The sequence below is a fragment of the Rissa tridactyla genome, chromosome Z, assembly GCF_028500815.1.
Source record: "Rissa tridactyla isolate bRisTri1 chromosome Z, bRisTri1.patW.cur.20221130, whole genome shotgun sequence".
Lineage (NCBI taxonomy): Eukaryota > Metazoa > Chordata > Aves > Charadriiformes > Laridae > Rissa > Rissa tridactyla.
The window spans coordinates 11,529,567-11,553,259 of record NC_071497.1 but is presented as its reverse complement, the minus strand read 5'-3'; the positions used below and the strand labels follow the sequence as shown (position 1 = coordinate 11,553,259).

Genomic DNA, 23,693 nt, shown 5'->3' with positions numbered 1-23,693 from the left:
GAATTGGTGGATAAATTATCAGGCTTGTTTTCTAGCCTGTTTTATGACTTCCATCAGTATTTACTAACTGGAAAGGAAATACACATCTGACTTTCTTCTGTAGGCATTTCTGACGCTGTGTGCGCAATGGAGAGGAGGGCTCCTGCAAGGAGAGCACAGAATGAATTGCTGCACTTGGCCGTGATCAACTCCCATGGAAAACCCCAGTGTCCTCCTCCTCCTCCTCCCGAGGGCTGTGGAGCAGGGCTGTAATTAAATGCCTGACTATACCTGGCATGGGGAGGGGACAGAACGTGCCCGGTTCATGCACCTGGTGCCACGGCACCTTCCAGCTCTTGACGGCAAACGTGATGGCAGCTCCCTATTGAGGTTGAGGGATGGGGTCTCTCCTGGTCTAGCTGGCCATGAAAGAGGGGCAAGGGACTGCGGCAACGGGCAAGCGACTGGCTGCTGCAGCTGGGCATGTGAGAAATGGACAACTGGCTGAAACGACGTGGTTTGCTGTGCGGGATGGCAGGAGCCCTGCAGGTGTGGAGGAGGCAAGGTAAGAAAGCTCCTGCAATTCATCCCGAAGCAGATCTGGCCTCAGCAACCCTCCAGAAGCATGTCAATGGGAAAGAAATACTGAGGGATGATCTTAGAATCATAGAATTGCCAAGGTTGGAAGGGACCTTTCAGGTCATCTAGTCCAACCATCAACCTAACTCTGACAAAACCATCACTAAACCGCTTCTCTAAGCACTACATCTACCCGTCTTTTAAAAACCTCCAGGGATGGTGCCTCAACCACTTCCCCTGGCAGCCTGTTCCAATGCTTAATAACCCTTTCAGTGTAAAAATTTTTCCTAATATCCAGTCTAAGCCTCCCCTGATGCAACTTGGGGCCGTTTCCTCTTGTCCTATTGCCTGTTGCTTGGGAGAAGAGACTGACCCCCACCATGCTATAACCTCCTCTTCTCCAGGCTAAACACCCCCAGCTCCGTCAGCCGCTCCTCACAAGACTTGTTCTCCAGACCCCTCACCAGCTTCGTTGCCCTTCTCTGGACACACTCTTGTATCTGCAGCTGATGCCGCTGAGTGCAGAAAAAGAGGTATCTCCTCCCTCTTGGCAAAAAGGCAGAAGCAGAGTCAAGTGGGGGGAGACCGACCACCCTGAGAGGTGGTAGCCAAGCCACTCTCCTCCAGCCGTGTGCTGCTTGCAGGGGTACATGTGAAGAAACAGGCAGCTTTGTAGAAACACAACACAGGTTTCTGTTTTAATGAGAAAATAATTATATACTTGCATTGTAGGCCTCACAGTCACTATAAAACAGAAGCAGGATAACATTTAAGTGGTTAACATACAGAAAGCCAGGTATTGTTGAAACTGGTTGATAAGTCATGACAAGGATGCCACCTTTTGGTTGCCAAACATGTCAATGCTACTGTATTTTCCTTCAGATAATGTCAGTACGGAGCAAGATGAAGCCCAAACTGGCAGCTTTTAAAACAAATTGTTCAGAAAACCTGCACTGTAACCCCAAAGTGATTATAATCACAAATGCTAATGCTTAACTATTTCTCAATACACAGTTTCATTAAAACCAGTCTTTGCCACGGGAAAGGATCTGAGCGCTTCTTTTGTGGAGACAAAGTTAACTCTGCAATAGTGCTCTTCTGTTGCATTTGATATATTTATATATAGATAGATATGTATTACTGGCGTATACTTATAAACACCTAAGCTTGGTAGCATGCAAATGAAATAACAGAGGCAAGTAAACTGCATCGCACTCGCGTTACCGCAGCACTGAATGTGTGCTGCTGACCTCGAGTGTCCATAATTTCTGGAAGAGAAAAACTCTGCTCGGTGGAAAGTTTGGCTGTCCCGCACTGACACACGCAAATACTTTTGTCGCAGGGGCTGAAAGCGAATGCTCCTAGTGCAGAGGACTCCTGCCTGGCCTCTCCTCACCACAACATCCCCTTCCTTAGAGCAATTTAATTTTCCCTTCAAAGACTGAGGGCCGTTTGTGGCAGTAGGGGAAGATGTGGCAAAGCATGAAGAGATGTCTCATGATGGGTGATCAATACCACTGGTTCACAGTTGAGAGAGCAGGAGGGAAAAACAGCCTTCAGGTTGAATAAAGAAAATAAAGATGCAGGTTCCTGGGAAAGCAGACCAGGGCTGCCCCAGTTTCAGGGAGCTAATATTGGAGGAGACTCCGAAGAGCGTCGTTTGGTGCAAGACCACCTCATCGTAAGTTCAGGGGCCGTCTCCTCTGCTCAGGAAACCCCCTTTTCCCACTCTCACTTACACTCTCCCCAAGGCTGGAGGGAGCCAGGACTCCTCTTGGTACAGATGCGCAGAGCTCATGGATGTGGCTACACGACGTATGGTCTCACTCGAGGGCTGCATTGGTGGCGTTGCTTTTCCTACAGTCTTATGGTAATGACCCGCCTGCAGACGTGAGTCACAGATCACTGCTGATTGCCATGTCTGGACAATGGGTCCACTTCATTGGGTATGTACTTCCTTCATAGGCATGGTGCCACCCCATCCATCTGGGTTTAGAGAGCATCCTTCAGATAAGCTTGCTGCCCTTACCACAGTGAACGCTCAGTTCAGCAGGGTTTTCTTCTCTTCAATAGCACTTAGGGAGACAATTGACAGAACTGAGTTAACGCGTATATATAATTGTATTTGCTACAAGTCCCTGAAAACAAGCCTCAAAATGATAGCGTCCATGGACAGAAATCACATGCTGGAGGAAGGGAGGGGGATGGGGACAGGAGTCATTTGGTTGCAAGCTCTGTGTTTGTTTAAGAAAAGCACCAGAAGTATGTTCACAGTATCGGTACTCATTTTAAATGAGCTCACTGTTTCAGGAGAAAACAGCACAGCAGGTTATGAAACCAAGGAAAGGCTTAAGGGAGGACCAGTATCCTGGCTGATGATTATTTAAAAAGATGTCAAAATAAAATAATTGTTTCTTTATAAAAAAGACAGTATTTTTTATATAGAAAAAAGCTCACTGTCTTTTTTTTCCTGTCATCTCCCAAACTTGTTGGTTTCTAATCCAGAAATTATGGTTCCCAGTTGTAAAATACTCCTATTGTATTGCTTGCGTGAAAAGAAAGAGTAAACCCGCAGCCCCTATACTACGTACAAATACAAAGCACAAGAATAAATACCACATTTCTTTTCCTAATTGTCAGCTTACAAAACTGGTCAATACTTTGCAATTGTGACTCATGCAAATACCATGTTGGGTCAAATTTTAATATCACAAATACTGCATTAACTCAGTGCCTTGTTTTTATATCCCCTTTGAGAAAAAAAAAACAAAACAACCAACAAACAAAAGAAATTAGCACTCGCCCCTATAGCTGGTAAACAGCTTTGGAGGAAATAATCAGTTCACGCGCTGCCATACACTGTGGTATGCCAGCCTCACGCACACACCGGCACTCACACCTGCACACACGCACACACACACACACAGATCCACACTAATCCTTCACTGCTGATCCCAAGCCTAAGCAGTAACTAAAGGCTCTACGGTTTGCTCGTAGCACTGAAAACACTGGCTGAATGGTAAAAGTAATGTTTTCTTCCCTTGTCTGCTCTTCCTTGCTCGCTCCTCCCAACTTGTTATGCCTTTTAGCTTTTTTTTTTGTTGCCTGGAAACGTGAAGCCTTCCACAAAGCACTCTACTTCAAAGGCTTTTTATGTTGTATAAATATAATTGAAGACGTTAACTATCTTTCTTCTTTATTTCATACCTCTTTCTAGGCCAGAGTCTGGCTTAGTTCAATTATTGCGTCATTTAAAAATTAAATGTCCTTTATTTGTATCCCTTTCCCACTACCTTTCTACTTCAGATTATCCTTCTTCATAGATTTTACACATATGCCATTCTTTTCCCTCCCCACCATCAAAAAATAGTTGTCATCCACTAAATACAGATTTTATATTTAGAAACTTTGTTACGTAAATATGCTCTGAGAACCTGGAGCTCAGGTGATATTGCAAGCGTATAGGATCCTAAAGCTAAGGTAATCCATTTGGCTTAGCTCTCATCCCCATCTATTCCACTCCTAAATTGTGATGGCTTGTGTTTGCAACACAAGGACTGTTTTACTGAGTCTACTGGATTGTACATTTGCAATAACTGCCGCCCTGTTGGGTTTTTTTTCCTTTTAAACAGATAAATTACTAGACGGGGGAGCAGAACCCATCCCCCTAAAAAAACCACCCTAATCCCAAACCCAAGCCTTCAGAGCCCTCAAAAGAAATAGCAACAGAGGGCAATATGGTGTTTTGTGGCTGGATAAAGTACGCCAAAGTAACGCTGACGGTCTTGGTGCAGCGGCCGTGGGAGGCGAAGGAGCTGCAGGAGCGTCCGATGGGAGCTTCTGCAGGGACGGTGGTCCCCGGGGGCAAGGCAGGGCAGTCAATTCGGCTAGCGGGAAGCGCGAGCCTGAGCCCTGGCTGCAGGCTCCTCCACGCCGACCTCCCACCATGCGCCTGCAGCCTCTCCGGTCTGTGGGGACGACCGCCCCTTGTCCCCCCCAGCCCCGATGGCTCCCACCCCCTGCACCTTCCCCATTGCATCATTTCAGAGATGGGGATGGAGAAAAGGAGAAGGGGGTATTTTCTAGGTGGGGTTTTCCTGTTGTTTTAGGATTGCCAGGAGTTGGATCACTTCTGTGTCTATGTGCATCACTGAGTTTGTTGTGTACTTAATAAATATTGGACTAAAATGCTGCTGCTTTCGTGGTGGTTTTTTGTGTTTGCTTTTTTTCCTTCCTTTCTCTCTTTTTTTGGTTTCGGCATGCCTCGTCGCTGTCTTCATGCTGCTGCGTGGTTATTCATCCTCCTCCCGGTTGGCGTAAATGCCGGCTTCCCAACGCAGTGCCAGAGCGCTCTTTCTGCGGTTCACCCTGGTCGCCTCTAGGACCTGGTCAGGAGAGAAAGGGAGAACACAGCACATCACTCAGCTGCCTGTGGACCCCGTGCTGGGGCATCCGGCACCGCAGGGACCAGCTGGGCTGGTCCTTCCCATGGGGCTCCCGGTGCTGCACCTCGTGCAAACCGGGAGGACTCATGCGATGAAGAACTTGCTGATGTGAAGGTGTGGGGGGTGGATAGCACGCAAGAGCAAAGCCACACCACGGGAGGACAGAGGTGGCAGGAGCTGGCTGGCAGCATCCAGATCACTTCAGGGGAGCCCCAGCTGGCCCGTACCAGCCCAGCTGCACATTGCCGCATCCCTGCCTGCTGAAGGCAGAGGACAGGGTCTTGGTCCTCTCGCCAGAGGCATCTGCACACCTTCAGTACCTGGAGCCAGCAACCACATGGTATCTTTGTCCAGAAGCTGCTTTGGAGCTGCAGGTGAAACCTGGAAAGCCGTCTGCTGTTTATTTCAGCACATCACCCCTGCAGGCAGAACTAGGCAGCTTTCCCTCACATCTTCTCGTGGTCTTTGGCTTGCGGCTTGGCCAACAGGAAAGCCTATGCCCTGTGGCCAAGGTGATCTTGGAGTGAAAATCACTCCATGCATATGGGAAAGGAGATTTACATATGGAGGACCTGCACAGCCTGCAGAATACAGTGCAAGATGGGCCCCGATACATGTATATATTTTTCATACATACACACACATATATATGCACACATACAAAAAACATACACTGTGTATGTATTATGCATATGCACACACATGCAAACACAGAAACAATTAAGTAAAGAAGTAAGAAAAAGTTTTAATATGTATTTTAACAAGGTTAAAAAAAAAGTCAGATGAAACCAAAAGGTGTTATTGTGACACGCATCTGATGTACTCCTCAGCAAATGAGTTATGTTCCTCGGGGGTCGATATGGGGACTGGTGCTGTTTAACTTCTTTGTTGGTGGCATGGGCAGTGGGATTGAGTGCACCCTCAGCAAATTTGCCGATGACACCAAGCTGAGTGGGATGGCCAACACGCTGGAGGGAAAGGATGCCATCCAGAGGGACCTGGACAGATTTGCCGATGACACCAAGCTGAGTGGCATGGCCGACACCCTGGAGGGAAAGGATGCCATCCAGAGGGACCTGGACAGGCTTCAGAGATGGGCCTGCACCAACCTCTTGAAGTTCCACAAGGCCAAGTGCAAGGTCCTGCACGTGGGTTGGGGCAATCTCAAGCACAAATACAGGCTGGGTGGAGAATGGATTGAGACCAGCCCTGAGGAGAAGGACTTGGGTGCTGGTTGTTGAGAAGCTCAACATGAGCTGGCAACGTGCACTCACAACCCAGAAAGCCAACTGCATCCTGGGCTGCATCAAAAGAAGGATGGCCAACAGGTCGAGGGAGGTGATTCTGCCCCTCTGCTCCGCTCTCGTGAGACCCCACCTGGAGTACTGCATCCAGCTCTGGGGCCCTCAGCACAGGAAGGACACGGACCTGTTGGAACGGGTCCAGAGAAAGGCCATCAGGATGATCCGAGGGCTGGAGCATCTCTCCTGCGAGGACAGGCTGAGAGAGTTGGGGTTGTTCAGCCTGGAGAAGAGAAGGCTCTGGGAGGACCTTATAGCCACCTTCCAGTAACTAAAGGGGGCCTACAGGAAAGATGGGGAGGGACTCTTGATCAGGAAGTGTAGTGATGGTGTAGCTGTTTTAAACTGAAGGAGGGTAGATTTAGATTAGATATTAGGAAGAAATTTGTTCTTTTGAGGGTGGTGAGACACTGGCACAGGTTGCCCAGAGAAGCTGTGGATGCACCATCCCTGGAGGTGTTCGAAGCCAGGCTGGATGGGGCTTTGAGCAGCCTGGTCTATTGGGAGGTGTCCCTGCCCGTGGCAGGGGGTTGGAACTAGATGATCTTTAAGGTCCCTTCCAACTCTAACCATTCTACAATTCTATGATCCTAACTAAATTATGGCAGTGGGTATTTTCCTCCCAGCAGAGTGAGACATAAAGGGGTCTGGGGCTTTCTTACAGAAGCACATGGCAATGTTATTTTCTGACCAACACTGAGTAACAGCTCCATGATCAAACTACAAAGCTGCCAATGTCCACTACCCTCAATGTGTTTTAAATCAGCCCTCCCAGAGAGGTAAACTTTTGAAATGTTTAAACAGTCAGTTAAAAAAAAAAATTGTAAAAAAATCACCAACAAATACATGACTGTGCATTGTGCCAATGCTTGCCATCCCTGGTCCTTAATGCTTCCTACAACCTGCTCTGTGCACTCCTTGACTGATGAAGAGTAGCCGGCCTTTTAAGAAAGGACAAATGCAGTGAGGACTTAAGTCTTCACTGGAATAAAAATAAATAATTTAAAGAATTGAAAGAAACTCTTCTTTCAGCTCGTAACAAGTTGTGGCTGTAAAGGTATGCAGGTACTAGCGACTTCTGTACAGGCAATATCTGGAAATCTGCTCTGAACTGTCATCTGAAATTACCAGCCACAACTTTTCTCACAGGAAGGAGAACAAACTTCTGCATTTACATTAAGATCCAGACCTCCATTCAGGAGCTGACGTAGGGTGGAATTTGGCTAGCTTTATTATTTCTTTGCCCTCCTAGTTTCTTTCAATGATGACTATGAACAAGTCAAAGAACTAAAAGCAAAATTCAGCCAACAGAGATGATTTTGAGCTAAGTCTCCATCTGCTTCCTGGCACTGACCAGGGCTACAAAGCTGGTCCAGGTCCACCATCAAATTGATGAAATTGTGCCCAAAATCACGCCTCCTCTTTTTGCAGAGCAACTAACAGAGAGCAAGGCTGAGCAGTTTCCATTTTACCCAGTAGAGGGCAAAGGTGCTCACAAACCTAGCCATTCATCAACAAATGAGATCGCTAAAAAAAGCCCTGAGACATCAGCCTGTAGGCAGCGTACTGGAGGTGCAGCGATGAGGACCAGCAGTTTAAACTACATATTTGGGATTCTAAGTGCCTAAACCAAGGAAAACCAACCCAAACCAAATAATGGAGAAGTGAAACTGGGACTGGGTATCAGGGCATCATCTTGCTATCTTCTCAGAATAAGAAAAGACAGTGTCTGCTCCAGGGTTGGCAATGAAGGGGGAAAAAAACCCCAGTGATTTTTGGTCTTTTTTGGATGGCAACAGCCAAATACTGATAAACAGGAGACTATCAAGAAGACCAGTATAGGATAATGACTAAATAAAACACAGAAAATTGATGTTCTCCCCACTGGATATTGAAATTTACATGAAAAAAACAGCAAATTCAGCATAAATTTCAAACTACAACTGCCACTGTCACAGACTAGCTGTATATTTGAATGAGGTCTGCTGAATTTGGCCTGTACATTCATGCCAGCTGAAAATAAAGTGTATTTTACATAAGCTACAACAGTTTCCAGTCAGTGTCTTCCTTGCTGGAAATCACAATGTTGTGATGGTCTCTAGAGATGGCCCTTAAACTTAAAAGATTTCTGCTTCTGATCAGTCAGCTCGTCTTTGTCTTAATAGATGGCAACAGGGTTTCTTCCATTTGTCCCCTGTCTGCAAAACTGCCCAGAAGCTTGTCTACTTCTGTAAACACTGCTGGTTTCTCCAAGGAAAACTGTATACAGAATTGTATCAGAGACACCACGAGGGCATTGAATGTGGACTTAGCCTTTGTAGGAAAACAAGTATTGATGTCCGGCTTAGTACTAATAAACAAGTCCTCTAAATAGTAGAGCAGATACTAATAAGCTAAAGGTCCTTTAGAACAGTTACACCAAAATTATTCTTCTAATCTACTGAGAAGAGTTTTTGACCTAAAATAACCCTCATCTTTACGAGGCTGTGTCAGTTTTACACCCGCTAGAGAAAACAATGGGGTAATTATAGCATGCAACTGGAATGACTGAGTGGAGAATTGGGAGTCCTCAATGGAGCATTGAATTCACAACCCAGGAAGCCCCTTGCCTAAAATAGCAAACAATCTCCATTTTAAAATATTCTTGGCAGATATCAGGGCTGTCCATAGACCCCTCATGAATCCAGTGCCCAGAGGCTCTTCACAGCAGGTCAAAGGATGGAAGGAAAGTCTTTTGCTTTTGCTGTTGTGGCCTTTTTGGGGGTCTGTAACACGCCACATTTTGGCCACATTACAGGATGCTACCTCAAGGCTTCCTAAGTGTCCTCCCCAATGATGCCCCACGTCAGCTCAGTGGGTGAACTGCGGTGAGCGACCACGCAGGGCCAGGCTCGGGTAGTCACGGTGTCCTGAGGTGGCCAGGCTCAAAACTGCAGGCAGAAGGTGAAGGATGAAAATCAGAAAGATCAAGGAGCAGACAGTTCACTCCAGCTTAGGCTGAAGAACTGAGCTGTCTACGTCCCAATGGTAAGGCCACCTCAGTGAAAAAAAAGCAATGTTATATAAAATGTCTTATTTGGGGGAGTTTGGGAGTATATTTATCTTATTTGGGGGAGTATATTGGACTACTAGCTGCAATAGAAGAGGAAGAATCTTTTTTTATTTTTTTAGAATGTGTTGGGTTGGAAGGGACCTTTAAAGGCCATCTAGTCCAACCCCCCTGCAGTAAGCAGGGACATCTTCAACTAGATCAGGTTGCTCAGAGCCTCATCAAGCCTGGCCTTCAATGTCTCCAGGGATGGGGCCTCCACCACCTCTCTGGGCAACCTGTGCCAGTGTCTCACCACCCTCAGTGTAAAGAACTTCTTCCTAATGTCTAATCTAAACCTACCCTGCTCTAGTTTAAAACCACTGCCCCTCGTCCTGTCGCTACATGCCCTTGCAAACAGCCCCTCCCCAGCTTTCCTGTAGGCCCCCTTCAGGTACTGGAAGGGGCTCTAAGGTCTCCCCAGAGCCTTCTCTTCTCCAGGCTGAACAACCCCAACTCTCTCAGCCTGTCCTCAGGTGCTCCAGCCCTCGGATCATCTTTGTAGCCCTCTTCACGACCTGCTCGAACAGGTCCATGTCCTTCTTGTGCTGAGGGCTCCAGAGCTGGACACAGTAGATGTTTGGAGAGTAGCTGTGATGTGCCAACAAAAGTACCAAGATACATAGGGCTGTAAAAACTGCTCTTCACCTCTCTCTGCAAAAAACTCATGTGTGGATGTTGTGGTTGCAGCTCTGGGGTCTCGCTAAGAATTGCAGAGGGCTCTTTCCTGACAGATTTCATTTATTTTTGAGAATTTAAAAAAAAAACCAAAAACCCGATGGAAACAGCTACCACTGTCAGGTATAAGATTAATTTATCTATGCATCCTAGACATGGAGACTAACCTGTCCTGAATTTCCCTCCAACAGATGTAATGACAGTTGCTCTCTTAGTGGCAACAAGAGAATACAAAGCAAAATACAGACATGCTTTAGTACAAAGCATTTTTATCCCCACCACTGAATTAAACTGACTACTATATAGGACAGGCTAATCTTTATTGAACAGTAATGTGGTAGCAACATGATTTTTCTGGAGGTTAATATTTAGCGATTCCTCCCATCTGGACTTGGATGATCTAAAAGCAACAAAAACAGAAAATGCTAAGGTCTGGGTGTCTAAAATCTACCAGTACCATGCGGGAAAGTCACGGCACAAGACATCTGCCTGGAGCACACCCTGCACAAAGAGACAGAAGCTCAAAGGCAGGGAACAGGCTGCCTGTTCCTGCAGATGTGAGTGTTCCCGCTCATGAATGATAACTAAATGCTTTAACATAAAACTGTAACTACTGAGGGCCAAAGAACATCTAATTCTCCAGTATAAAGGTATCTTCTTTACTGTACCTACTTAATGCTATTCACTGAATACCCCAGACCTCTAGGGAGCACAGTGAGGAGCTGGGTATCTCAGACAACGATGTGTTTACCTGAAACAAGATAGTAACATATTATATTGAACATAGGAAATTCCACCTAAACACGAGGAGGAACTTCTTTCCTTTGAGGGTGGCAGAGCACTGGCACAGGCTGCCCAGAGAGGTGGTGGAGTCTCCGTCTCTGGAGACATTCAAAACCCACCTGGACGTGTTCCTGTGTAACCTGCTCTGGGTGACCCTGCTCTGGCAGGGGGTTGGGCTAGATGATCTCCAGAGGTCCCTTCCAACCCTACCATTCTGTGATTCTGTAAAACATAAACCCTGGGCTCCGTGCCATCGAATCTAGTATGTTGGTTTTCTGTTTTGTAACAGAATTTTTCTGCAGTAGGGTTTAATGTTGCATAAATGTCACCTTACTGCAGTTATCTCCTACAGTATGATTGATACTAAGCAAACTCAGGATAATGTCCCGTAAATTTGAAGAGATATATATAGTTGTAAGGACAAAAAAAAAATCTACACCTGAGCTTCTGCCTCTCACACAACATCAAACACTCTGATCACTACTTACCGTTCATTAATTGTAACTGAGATTACTGTGCAGATATTGTGGGAGAGAAGAGGCCCAACCTGTGTTTAAAACCAGGTCTCTGAAAGCACACTGCTCTTGTACTGATTAACTATCTATGAATACTCTACTCAACGATCAATCACTGGCTTGTATCTGTCAGATAAAACCCACACTAAATTATTTAATGAATAGGAAATGGCATAGACTTGACTTTGCTTTACTCTCCAGGACAGAAAATGTTCATATACTTGTCTTGAGGTAGCTGGTGGTGGTCAAATTTGGTATGGAATAGGGAAATAGTGGAAGGTTCGTGTTTATAAAAAAATGGCTGATATTGAATGAATTAATGTCAGTCATTAGCACAATGTGTTTGTGTCTCTTAGAGAAGTCCAGATTTAAACATATGTCTGCAAAGAAAATTGCAGGCAATTGAAATGTCCACATTATTGAGCACCTTGTTCCTACAAACATGGCAAAAGTGTAGTTGGCATCAACTCCCCGCTCTTAAAATTGTTGTATTTGGCAGAGTCCAGCTTTGCAGGGATAAGGACTGTGCAAATTACTGCCTTGCTAAAATACCAGATGTCGCTGTAAACATCTTTTCTTTAGCAGATCTGGGTTTCTTCTACTCTGAGACCAACACTGGTGCTAAGTTGTGGACTGTGACCAGCCATCACATCACAACACCCAGGGACAACGACAGGTTCACAAAATTCACCAGACTGAGGCCGTGCGCTTGGATCTGACTCTCTTCTTCCACAGGTGAAAGGTTGGTGTGCGGATTCTTTACAGAATACTAGAGGTTGTGACAGTGCTAAATACACTGTCATCAGAGACACAGGAAAGCCATGGCAGTTTCACTCAGCATCTGAGGATGCTTGGATCCCTGGTTCAGCTTTGCCAGCTAAACGGTAACAGGGATTAAGGAAAAGTTCTCATTTCACGCCTCAGGAATGCTCCAGTCCTGGGCAACACCTGCCATCCCTTTAATTACAACCCCTCCCATGCCAGGAATTGTAACTAGAATCCAAGGGTTAGAAAACCAGCCACACAAATATTTGTTGATGAGAGATAAGAAGGAATACCCGCACCCCCACTCCCCCACCACACATTTGCATCCTGGTTTTGATATGAAACAGCACTGGCACACAGCATGGAAATGCACACTGCAGCGACATGCACTTGGAATCACCATGCAAGAGGAAGCAAAAATATATAAGCAGTTGAAAAGTACCTCAGAAGTAACCTTGCTAGACAGTAATTTACAGGTGTACTGGTAGAAAGGGAAAAGACCAGCATTAGTACATTGAACAAGCATGTTATAACTAGGAAACAAGAACAAAACAAAGAAATTGCAAGAACTGGCACATCCCAGAGAACAGGATTTCAAGCAACTTGGTGTCATAAAAAAAAAAGTAAGATTAGTCAGTTCGGTGTTTTTTTAATGACATTGCTTGGCCAGTCTCAGTCTTGTTTACCACCAGTGCTTGACCTGTTTTCTTGCTGCTGCTTTTTCTCTTTTTCTCACCTGTTGAAACCTCTACCATAACACATTCTTTTTGGAAGAAACTGCCCCCTTGCCTGAGCGGCAAAGTTCTTCCAAGAGCAGATGCGCTTGATTTGCCCTCTGTCTCTGAAAGTCAAAACCCGCAAGCCCTGGCCAGAGCGCCCGCGTTGTAGCCACTGAAGCCAGACACAAAACAGGAGGCGGTGATATTTACAGGGGATATGGAACAGATGCCCTACTGAAACCACCCTCCTGCCTTTTGGCGTGTCTTACGTAGGGAGAAGCAGAAGCTCTATGCATTAATACTGCTGGTGTGCTCACCATATCAGGGGGAGTTTCCACGGACATCAAACCTCTCCACAACCCCATTCCGGAGACTGTGGCTGCTGCCTTCTGCCCCTGCGGCAGCGCTGGCTCTGTTCAGCGTGACTGATCCCTGTACATGAGCAAGTCTCTGGTTCCCCTCACTCACAAAGAGCAACGCTGAGCCACATTCAGCTCTCAGGACTTAATGGTCCAAGTGGCAGCTGCCTGTCTGGTTGTCAGCTATGCTCCTTCCCCCGCTACATTTAATAAATCTTTTAAACAGGACAGTGATGTGCTCTTTTGTTTCATTAGTTACGGAAATCTTTTTCCTGAGCACACGGTCAAATGTCCTCTGCTGACAAATCAAAGCTATTTGTTGTTTAAATAATTACTGCTTAGCCTGGCACGTAAAATATTAGCTTGAACTAACAGTGGTAGAAGTGCAGCACTGCTTATTTGAATTATCTTTCCCCTGCCAATGGTGGGAGTTGTTTACAAAAGGAGAGCGGAAAAAGGCAAGGGAGAGAAACAAAACGCTCCTGCTGGTGCAAGGAAGCTCTCCCCAGGCTCTGCAGGACACTGCCCTCTAACAGGATTTTGGGTAGGCAGCAGCAAGAATGTAAATCTTGCTTGGCTGTGTGCAATGGGCTTAGAGAAGAGGAGAAGGACAACAAACTGCAATGCTGTGGGACTTCGGTGTGCACTGGGGCTCCATGAACTCACTGCAGCCTCAACAATTCGTCCCAGAAAAGGGTCCATCCCGCAACTTGTCTGACCGGCACCAATGCTCTGGCCATGCATCCTTGGGTTGTCGATGCCTGGGCAGCTCTATCAGCAGTAGACAGCTGAGCTGGCACCCACAGCACACCTCTTCGCTCAGACACTGCCCGGATCAGTGGTCTGGTCAGGACATCAGGGCTTGCTTCCAACGGCAGAAGAGACTAAGCAATCGTGGCCAACCTGCTTTCTAGGGGGCACGTGTGCAGGTCTGTAAGCACCTGAGGAGTTGCAGTCTGGCAGCTGAGCAGAGGGAGTTACATCCAATGACATCTTACCCGTTTTTGTGTGTTACAACATGCACGACAAATGGCATGTGGCCATCACAGCCATGGGAGAAGATTTCCACCACAAGCCACCGCTTCGTGGGCTGGGCAAGTCACCTTCGCTCTTCACGGAGGTGAAAGAAAAGCTCAGGGTGAGTACCAAGCTAAGTGTCACCTCTTTAGTCCAGCAGCTTCTCTGCTGTGCTGAGCTCTCGAGCCACCAGACTGACAGATACTCGCTGCAGGACTCCCGAGGACCATTTCTGCAAAGGGCATGAGGGTGTGACACATCTCCTGCCTCTGAGCGCCCTTCAGGGAAAGAGACGCTCCAGGGAGAGGCCAGAAAACAGCATCCACCGGAGCAGGTGGAGCCACCCCGTTTCACTGGGTGCTCTGGGGAGGGAGGAGAAACCCGAGAGTGGATCCTTCCCAAGATGCTGCTATGAGAACAAGGCACACTCCTATGCGCAAGCGGGTCTCCTATGTGGTGGCAGCAGGAACCTGACGGACGATGAGATCTTGTTTTTCAATGGCTTCAGTAGAAGAAGGGACCAGAAAGTTTCTGGTGTGCACTGGAAACTAATCTGTTTCCATTTTGAGTCAGGTCTCCTACTACGTTCTAGTTAATGAGCAGAAATAAAACAGGACCCCTCCACATTGTATTCCTTCTGATTTTAACTATCTTGTGCTACTGTGCAATATTCACCAGTAATGATTAAAAGCTGTCGGACTAGTGCAGCATTCTTGTTACAAACTTTCACCTACTTCTACACACCTAATGAAACTCTACCTTTAATGAAAAGTAGAAACTAGAAGGTAGGACTAGAAATACTAGAAAGCAGTTTGTTTGGAGCATGAACTCCTTGGTGCTGGTGTCACCGTTCTGACATCTCTGGGGGAATGCCTGGAGGACTGCGGCTGCTTCAGCAAACATAGAACAAGGACTATGTCCATGTAAGAAGTTTTACATCGCACTTTTATCTCACCACCTTCTGCAGTCATTGCCCACAGTAATAACGAGTCTGAACAGGAAACACCTCGTGCTCTGCTGGGAAACAGGTCGTATAATGGATGCACCTGAATTTTGATACTTCCAGCTATGAAATTCATGGCTCTTCTTATTAGTACCTCCAATAAAGAACAACTTAATTGGGTTAAACTCTACTACAGTAATGACTGAAATACAAGCACCCATTTCACAAACTGAAATTCTGGCTGATCTTCTGTTTTTGTGGAAGAAAAGACAGCAAAGACAGCAAATCCAGCAGGAAACAGCATGCTGCCCCCTGAAGGACCCAAGTTAATTTCTGTGACATTGCCAATCCAGTTCTGCAAGGGAGGGTTTCTCGGGACGTTATCCATTTACACTGAATCATGAGCACACTGGGACGGGACTTTGGGAGTCTACAAACACAGGCATGAATACATGCTTGATCCATCAAGTTCAAACAGCCACTAAAATAATCTGCTGGAGGGTCTTGGTGATGTGTGAATTAACAGAGTCTGCCAATTGCAGGGCAGCTATGTATTATTCATTAACTTAATTAATTTAAACGAATCTTAATATGAGTTGGCTTTGATGTTTGCAGTGATTCTCTCCCTTCCTCTTCATTAGCCCTCATCCTTCGCTTTCAAACATACTGGCCCTTACAATGTGTTAAAATCCTTACACACTTGAAAAGTGATCTCAGCAGATTCTTGGGAAATAAATATTTTTGTTGTCTTGAGTGTTGGTTCTCATGAGACATGGTCTCTATCGCAGAGCAAAAAAGTGAAAAGGACAAGGGCACTTACACTGCTGTCGTCCATCCTTTCTCTTCTCTTAGTTTTGTGTGTTTCGTAATCCTCCATGAGGGTCTGCATCAGGTTCTTGGGTCGCTGGGCTCCCGCCGGCTCCTCGGACGGTGGGTCAGACTGTGAGACGTGGCTTTCTGCGGTGGGGGACGGAGGAGGCTTGATCTTCTCTATCTTTCCTGCAATTACATGAAAAGGAAGGACCCTTTCTAAGCTGAAGGACTCGTAAGTTGTTTCTAAAAGTTAACAGCAGAAGAAGCATTTTCAGCAGGGTTTGAATGAAGAAACAGTTTGGAATGAAGTTTATGAAACAATCTGGTAAATCAGAATGGTCATGGGCTTTTAAAACACTCTCTCTTCTTTAAATGCATTACACCAAAAACCACTAGAAAATCTTTTTACAAAACCTAGAAGAGTCACCAAACGATACAATGCAAATTTAACCTACCACCGTTATTTACAGTAGTATCTGGCTGAATTACTCCCATTCCCTCCTGTATGACACATTTCAGTGATCTGGAAATGTTTCTAAGATTCTGGAAAACCACAAGTTTATTTTTTTTTTCTGATTCAGACAATACAACGCACAGGATGCCACCACTGTACACGAGGGACCACGTGCCCAATGTCCAGTGAAGGCATCTGGTTAAGCGGTGCTAGCTTCTTTGCTTCTTCCAGTGCTTTGTCTATGCTTTGGAAGCATGAAAGGCTTTCGGTTGGTCCCTGGTGCTACTCTTCCCTGCATCTGTGTCCTGCAAGTTGCAGAGGGTGCTCCTGGAGGGAGACCTGTGGAGAGCGGGATGGGATCTCCATCCCACACACCCCTCGTTCAGACAGGGCCCTTCAGTCTCCTGGTGGAAAGAAAGTCAGAGAGAAGTCAGGCTGCTCTCTGGCTGAACCTGTTTCACCCAGGGGAGCCTGTTGTAGGCAGAGTAATCCCAGCTGAAGAGCTGGGTAAAAGGCAGGGCAGAGCAAGGAGACCACTGCAACGAGCTGTGGGAGAACTCAGGGGATGGACAACCCACGCTTCTCCGGGCAAGACAGCCTGCGTTTCTCATCTCCAGGCATTGATCTGCGGTCAGTCATCCACCTTGCTCCAGTGGGAAGAACGATGATGATGGTAGCAGGTCATGGGCGTAGGAATAAGGTGCGGGGGTCCTCAGCTATCAACAGGAGATCACAGGAGATTTTCCATGGCATGTCAGCTCCTTGAAATAAGACGGTTCAACGTATGGGAAAGAAAAAAAGGAGAAAAAAAGCCCACCACAAAACCCTTGCAAATAAGTGAAGTAACCAGAAGGGTCGTGCAGATGTTCATGAAACTTCCTGTTGCTGAGAAATGAAAATCTTAGCTGCTCTTCCAAAAAGCATCATGACAGTGGTAGCCACTAGAGAGCAGCCTTGAAACCTCCTGTAAGAATCAGCAGGATTTATTCTTGAAGGGAGAAGTGAAACCAGAGTCTTTTACAAGAAATCCCTTTGCCTGGCTTGTTTCATGTTTCAATTCCGACCAGTATGGAAAACCCCAGCCTCACTAGTTTCTTCCTACAGACTTAGCTGAAGCTGTCTGGCACAGAGATGAGGCTGGGAATTCGTCCCCCCTAAATCACCCCACCAGAAACTGGAGGGGGAGTTTCTGTGTGTCCAGGTTCTCCTCTGGGTTGCATCAGCACCAGCTCCACAGACAACCAGGAGTTACACGGCCAAAGCAGGGGCCAACAACAGGTCCTGAGCTGCACCCATGTGTGACACCTTGGACTGCTCAGCAGGAGAGAGTAAGAACAACCGTCACCTTGCCCATTAGGTCCAGTGGGTAAAAAAGTCTGCTGAAAATAAAAGGCCTGGTTAGGGTCAGATATCTTGCCGTATTACTTAATTCTTACAGTAAAAAGTAACTGTCCTGGATGTATGCAAGTAATGCATGAAGAATCGGGCTTCTCAGACATCTGCCCAGCTTTTGCTTTCCCCCAGGGATGCAGACCCCTCACAGGATGCTCAGACCTACAGGCAAGCCTCATGCCTGAAAAGCGCTCCTTCCACCCCACTTCCCCTGGAAAACAATGCAAACCGTAGCCTTTGGGGACCTGCATTTTAGAAAGGGGGTATCTCCAAGCAGATCCATCCTCCCTGGATGGAAGGCCCATCATTTTCTGCATTGTGGCAGCAACCCTGCAGTAACACGCAACTGTTGTGCGCAAGCTGGGGAGTCTCACCACGAACAGTGTCACAGTTCCCTTTTCACAAATAGACAAGCCAAGGTAGTAAGGAGATTTGCCCACAGCAAAACAGTGGTCTGATGGTTTGTATCCACAAGAAATTATGCTTATACAACCATTTTCTCTATGTAAGTAAGTGTTCGAATTCCACTAAAAACTCAGGAATTCACAGCGTTATTTCAACTACTTTTCACGAGGAGCAAGTGCCTCTTTCAAATTCCTAAAAATTTAGCGAGCACAGGTAGGCAGGTGAAAGAGAGAGATCCTACCAGTGCCAATGGTGGCAGGAAGGCAAGCAACCAGCACAACCACCAGTGAGGTTGTGGTTAGATGACAGTGTCTGAGGCTTCAGGGCTCTCAGAACAACCATAGAAAAAAGTCAATGAACCTGACGCAGAGCTCTGGTCTGGAGTAGACCTATTCTGCCAGTTCAGATCGTGTTAGAAATGTCGCTGGATTAATTTTCTTCTGGCATATTTTCATCCAGATAAGGTACTGTTCTCAGGCAGAAGAGTCATTCAGCATAAAAGCACCATGAGACAGGATGATCACAGGCACTTTCTCCTTCTGCAGTCCCGTGGCCACACCTGATGCACACAGACATTGCTGGTGGTCCTTGCCCAAATCCAAGCTGAGTAAGAAAGGAACTGTACTCTGACTCGGATGTAAACAGGGTCACATCTGCAGGATACCAGCAAAAACTGCAGCCTGATGGTCACGCTTGCAAGTTAACAGTAGTTAGCAGCGTCTTCCCCTCCAGGAAAGGTAGTCCCCTGAGGTCACCTTTAGAGCTGCCACAAGATACCGAGTACAGGCTACAGCATCCCAGATGTTCACCTACACATTAACATTTTTCTCCTCTTTCAAAGGGACTCCAAAAAATGTTCCGTGGCTTCAGTTCCGATGATGGCTCCCTCCACTCTCTGGCTTCAGGGATCTAGCAGAAAGCTCCTGTAATTTGATTTCTCCTAATTTCCTGCCTCTTGTGCTATTTGGGGCAGGCAGGAGCCGCTGCTATGGAGAATGCTCTTTCTAAGCCCTGGGGAGGGGAAGGGAAAGCTCAGGGAAGGGGCAGCTGCTGCCGTGTCCCCATCTGGTGTCTGCGAGACATGGCCTGATACCTCTCTGCAAAACCAAAGATGTGTAAGAGCTGGGGACTGATTAGCTTCCTCCTAACCAAAACCTCTGCACAGCTCTGGGGAGCAAGAGGGGTTGTGATAGTGACTTATCTACCCTGTGAAGCCTGACGGGTGTCCAAGCACTCGCTGCAAGCTGAGGAAGGATGCTCAGCTGGTTTGTTGCAGTATCAAAAACAAGAAGTGACTAAGGCAAGGCCCTGGGACAAGGACCACCACTAAATTACCAAGGGCCATCATGTAATGCTAACTAAGGTGCAACGGAGATGGGAAGAATGGGTCTTCACACTAGTAGGAACAACTATTTTAGAGATATTTTTGGCATTTTTAAGACACCTCCACAGCAGAGAAAACTTTTCAAAATACGGTATTTCAGCAAGACAGATTGTTTTAGGAGACTTGTTTGTGCTGAAGTCAGGGGATAATTGAAGTGTGTAAAAAAATGTCCTTCTGGTAATGTGGAGTCTCAGTATTGCTCCAGGTGAAAGGCAGGCTTCTTCAGTCTTCTTGAACACCAAGTGAGTAACATGAATATGCAAACACACAGACAAGTCAACATTAAAAAATGAACCTCTCAGAGATTCTCTCACTTCATACACATTCTCCACTAGGGAAGGAATAAGACAGCAAATGACAAATGATCTGGGTTACTATGCTGTTAAGGCGTTCAGCGGATGAGTGATGAGCACTCCAGAGGAATCCTTGAAGAGAATGATGAACCTTGCTTTTTTAATACTGGTGTTTAAGAAGGGGTAAGGAAACAGTATCTTCCATAAACTCAAAGGCGGCATTTCTGCTCTAGCCTTTCTCAACGTTCTCATTATAAAAAGGGGTTCATGTATATGTATTATAACTGATCCTTATTCTTCTGCCCCTTATACAGGGCATTAAAAATTTTGCCATGGCCACAAATATTAAAAATATCTTGCCCCAAAATTTCTCCTTCTCCCCCCACCACCCAAAATGTATATTCAGGCTGTGGCTGAACCTGACAAACTTCCTTAGTGTAGGTATTTACTAGTGAAAAATTAAAGTGAAAAATGGTCTTGAGCCTGAAGCAGCTTCTCTGACAGAGGCTTACACTCCACAGCCATCACTCAGGGGAAGAAAGCAAGGAGAAGAAAGAAGACAACAGCATACACACATCCCTCACTATCTGGAGGGAACAGTTACCTGAAACATAAAGGTACCTGATCATTTGCATCTCTAATCTGCAGGTCATCTTCTGGGCTTTTGCCATTCACTGAAATTCTCTTGTCTAGTTCATCAACTGAAGACAAGAGAAGATGACTGCTGGGGGGGCAGCTCTCCCAGATGGGCACACAGATGGGTCTGAGTGCCTGCAGAGGGGTGCAGGTAGCACAACGTGCCTTCTGCCTCACCTGACAATGCGATGGTGACAAACACCAAAAAGGCAGATGTGGCAGCTTCAGGAAAGCTTATCCCAGGCATGGCTTCTCGTGTTAGGGATTTCCCGATGCCTCATCATGAGACAGCAAATATTCACAAAGAGTTTCTCCCCAACAGAAAAGCCTTCATTAAAACAATCCTCATGTAATGATTTTCACATGTCTTTTGATGAACAGGATTACTTGAGCCAGGCACTACAGAAAGTTAGACACAAGTTCATCATAGTCTAAGTTTCCATATTCCTAATAAAAGAACATGGAACTTACACCACCAAATGTATGCTGTATCCTCATGTCACACATTTATTGAATCACACGATGGTTAGAGTTGGAAGGGACCTCGAAGATCCTCTAGTTCCCACCCCCCTGCCCTGGGCAGGGACACCTCCCACTAGACCAGGCTGCTCAAAGCCCCATCCAGCCTGGCCTTGAACACCTCCAGGGATGGGGCATCCACAGCTTCTCTGGGCAACCTGTTCCAGTGTCTCACCACCCGCAGACTGAAAAATTCCTTCCTAATATCTAATCTAAATCTCCCCTCTTTCAGTTTAAAACTGTTACCCCTCATCCTATTGCTACAAAGAGTCCCTCCCCAGCTTTCCTGTAGGACCCCTTCAGGTACTGGCAGGCCACTATAAGGTCTGCCCGGAGCCTTCTCTTGTCCAGGCTGAACAACCCCAACTCTCTCAGCCTGTCCTCACAGGAGAGGTGCTCCAGCCCTCGGATCATCTTCGTAGCCCTCCTTTGGACTTGGTCCAGCAGCTCCATGTCTTTCCTATACTGAGGGCCCTAGAGCTGGATGCAGTACTCCAGGTGGGTCTTAGGAGAGCAGAGTAGAGGGGTAGAATCATTCTGTTCAAATAAACTATCAAACAGCTCCAGCTGCTCTGTCCAGGAGGGATGATGTACCACCCGCACATTGTAGGAGAACACCACTGGCTTGCTACGCAGCTGCTCAACACCTTGCCAAGTGCAGCAGGTACTGCACCAAAACAACACAGGAAACGTTCAAATTTAAATACAGCTCCACAAATATTTTGGGATCCACAATCACTGGGTCATCCATGATGACTCTCCATTTAGCCACGCTCAAGCATTTTTTTGATCTTTCTTGGGTTTCTCATGCAGGAAACCAAATTTTTTGGGGAAAGGAGTTCACATACGCTCTTCCCTTCACATTTCCAGGAGTACCCTGGAGAAGGTCTTATCCTGTGGGCACACAACACATAGCCGTTGTTCCACTGAAACTACTCTGTGTCTTGCTCCAGTCATCTGCAGTGGGTTAAAAGGCTGCTTTGATGCATCCCAAGCAGCTTTAAAGGACACTTGTTAGCAGTACAGAAGTATATTACTAGGAACCACGTTGGTTTGTGCTGGGTGGTTGGCAGACACCAAGTTTAGTGCTACTGTCAGTTGTATGGAAGTTGTATGTCAGGGTGGCAAAAACAGCCTGTTTGCTATCTAAAGTAATTAGCAGTTATTTCACACATACACCCACATGAATTGTGTTAATCTTCCACACTTCAGTCAAAATAGCAGTTCAGTTCACTGCAGTCCTTTTTTGTCATTTGTGTTTCTGCTATCCCCATAACAACAGTTCAAAGCAGTGAAATGGGGCAGGAGTAACAAACAATCAGGGACCACCTGGAGTCCTAGTAAAGCTACTCTGCCTGCTCCACCACCAAACAAGCAACGTGATAGGTAGGCCATTGCTAATTAAGTTAATTACTACACCTCCTCAAAAGAGTTCTGGTGAATTTACACTTCCCTACTTAGCAACAGATTTTTCAAATTTAGACTTGACCCTCTAATCCCTTTCTGTTGAGGTATCCTGATGTTAAAAGAAGAATGCCAATTCTTTCTTTGGGAAAGACAATTTGGTGACCGAAATACCTCTGTTTCTTCTTCTTCTTCCTCTTCTTCTTCTTAGAACTACTATTATTATTTTTCTATCTGAAATTAGATATTCAGATTACAGTATCAGACATGTTCTACAGCATATTCCTTACTGTGCCTACCACAAATAGATTTTCTTTTCTGCTCTGCAATTCACCTCCGTAACTCGCCACAATGAAGCTTTACAGCCAGATTTTGTTGCCTCTGCTGAATCACCTTTTGCCTCTGTTTTTGTAAATACTGAAAAAAGGTGCCGTATATATTAAAATAAAAGGAACATTGCTGCAGTCTCCCAAGGAATTGCATGGTATTTCTTCTCCATATTTTTAAGGATGTCTGCAAGCTGTAACTGCGATGCAGCTGGCTAAAGGGACAGCAAGGATGAGATGAGCTGAGGCACCCTGCAACACTAAGGGTGCCGAGCTAATTTCTGCCAGCTGAGAGCTCTACTGAGCACATCCGCTGTTTAGAAGGCACCGAAAGTAGAAGATTTAAGAATGACTTTGGCAATGCTCTTTGTGGTTTTTTTGATCAATGACATCCTTACACATTGCCACATACTCATCTTTTCCTAGAAATTAATTCTTTGCCTTGTCACCAGCTGCAAATTGCAGTAGCTTGAGTCATTGGCTAATAGATCCCAATTTTCTTTCTTGAACATATGGCAGTTGGACATTTAAAGGAAACTGTCTGGAATGATTCATTATAAGCACAAGTTTATCATTCTCACTAGAATGTAATTTACAATGAACACTTTAACATCAGACACAAAGTAAATGCCTTGTTGTGTAGAGAAATAGGAACGAGAAGTACACTGTTTTCCCAGATGCTCCATTAAAATAAGCATTAGTGTCAGCAGCCCTTACAGCATCACTTGTGAGTAAAAATCAACCATTACCAGCCTCACTTCGAGCACTTGCAGCTACAGATGATGCTGTTTTTGAAAACAGTCACAACGAGTCCTCCTAGCTGAGGTCTCCAGTGCCTTGTGTCTCACCTCTTGTCAGTCATTGCCCAAAACACCTCAGTTTATGGAGACTCCCTA

At 46.0% G+C, this 23,693-nt stretch overlaps 1 protein-coding gene across 10 annotated transcripts in view; it reads right to left on the bottom strand.

Moving 5' to 3' along the window:
• Nucleotides 1-1,142: 1,142 nt before the first annotated feature.
• The window catches only part of PALM2AKAP2 (PALM2 and AKAP2 fusion), a 278,279-nt gene continuing 255,728 nt past the window's right edge, over nucleotides 1,143-23,693 (bottom strand). For 6 of the 10 annotated variants that reach the window (XM_054186715.1, XM_054186716.1, XM_054186718.1 and 3 more), the window contains 2 exons: nucleotides 15,992-16,170; nucleotides 1,200-4,943 (listed from right to left, as the gene is read on the bottom strand). In XM_054186715.1, the coding sequence (XP_054042690.1) occupies nucleotides 4,851-4,943; nucleotides 15,992-16,170 (272 nt within the window). In that variant the 3' untranslated portion in view covers nucleotides 1,200-4,850. Of the gene's footprint in view, nucleotides 4,944-15,991; nucleotides 16,171-23,693 lie in introns of all 10 variants that reach the window. The other 4 variants (XM_054186714.1, XM_054186717.1, XM_054186713.1 and 1 more) reach the window with 3 other exon arrangements.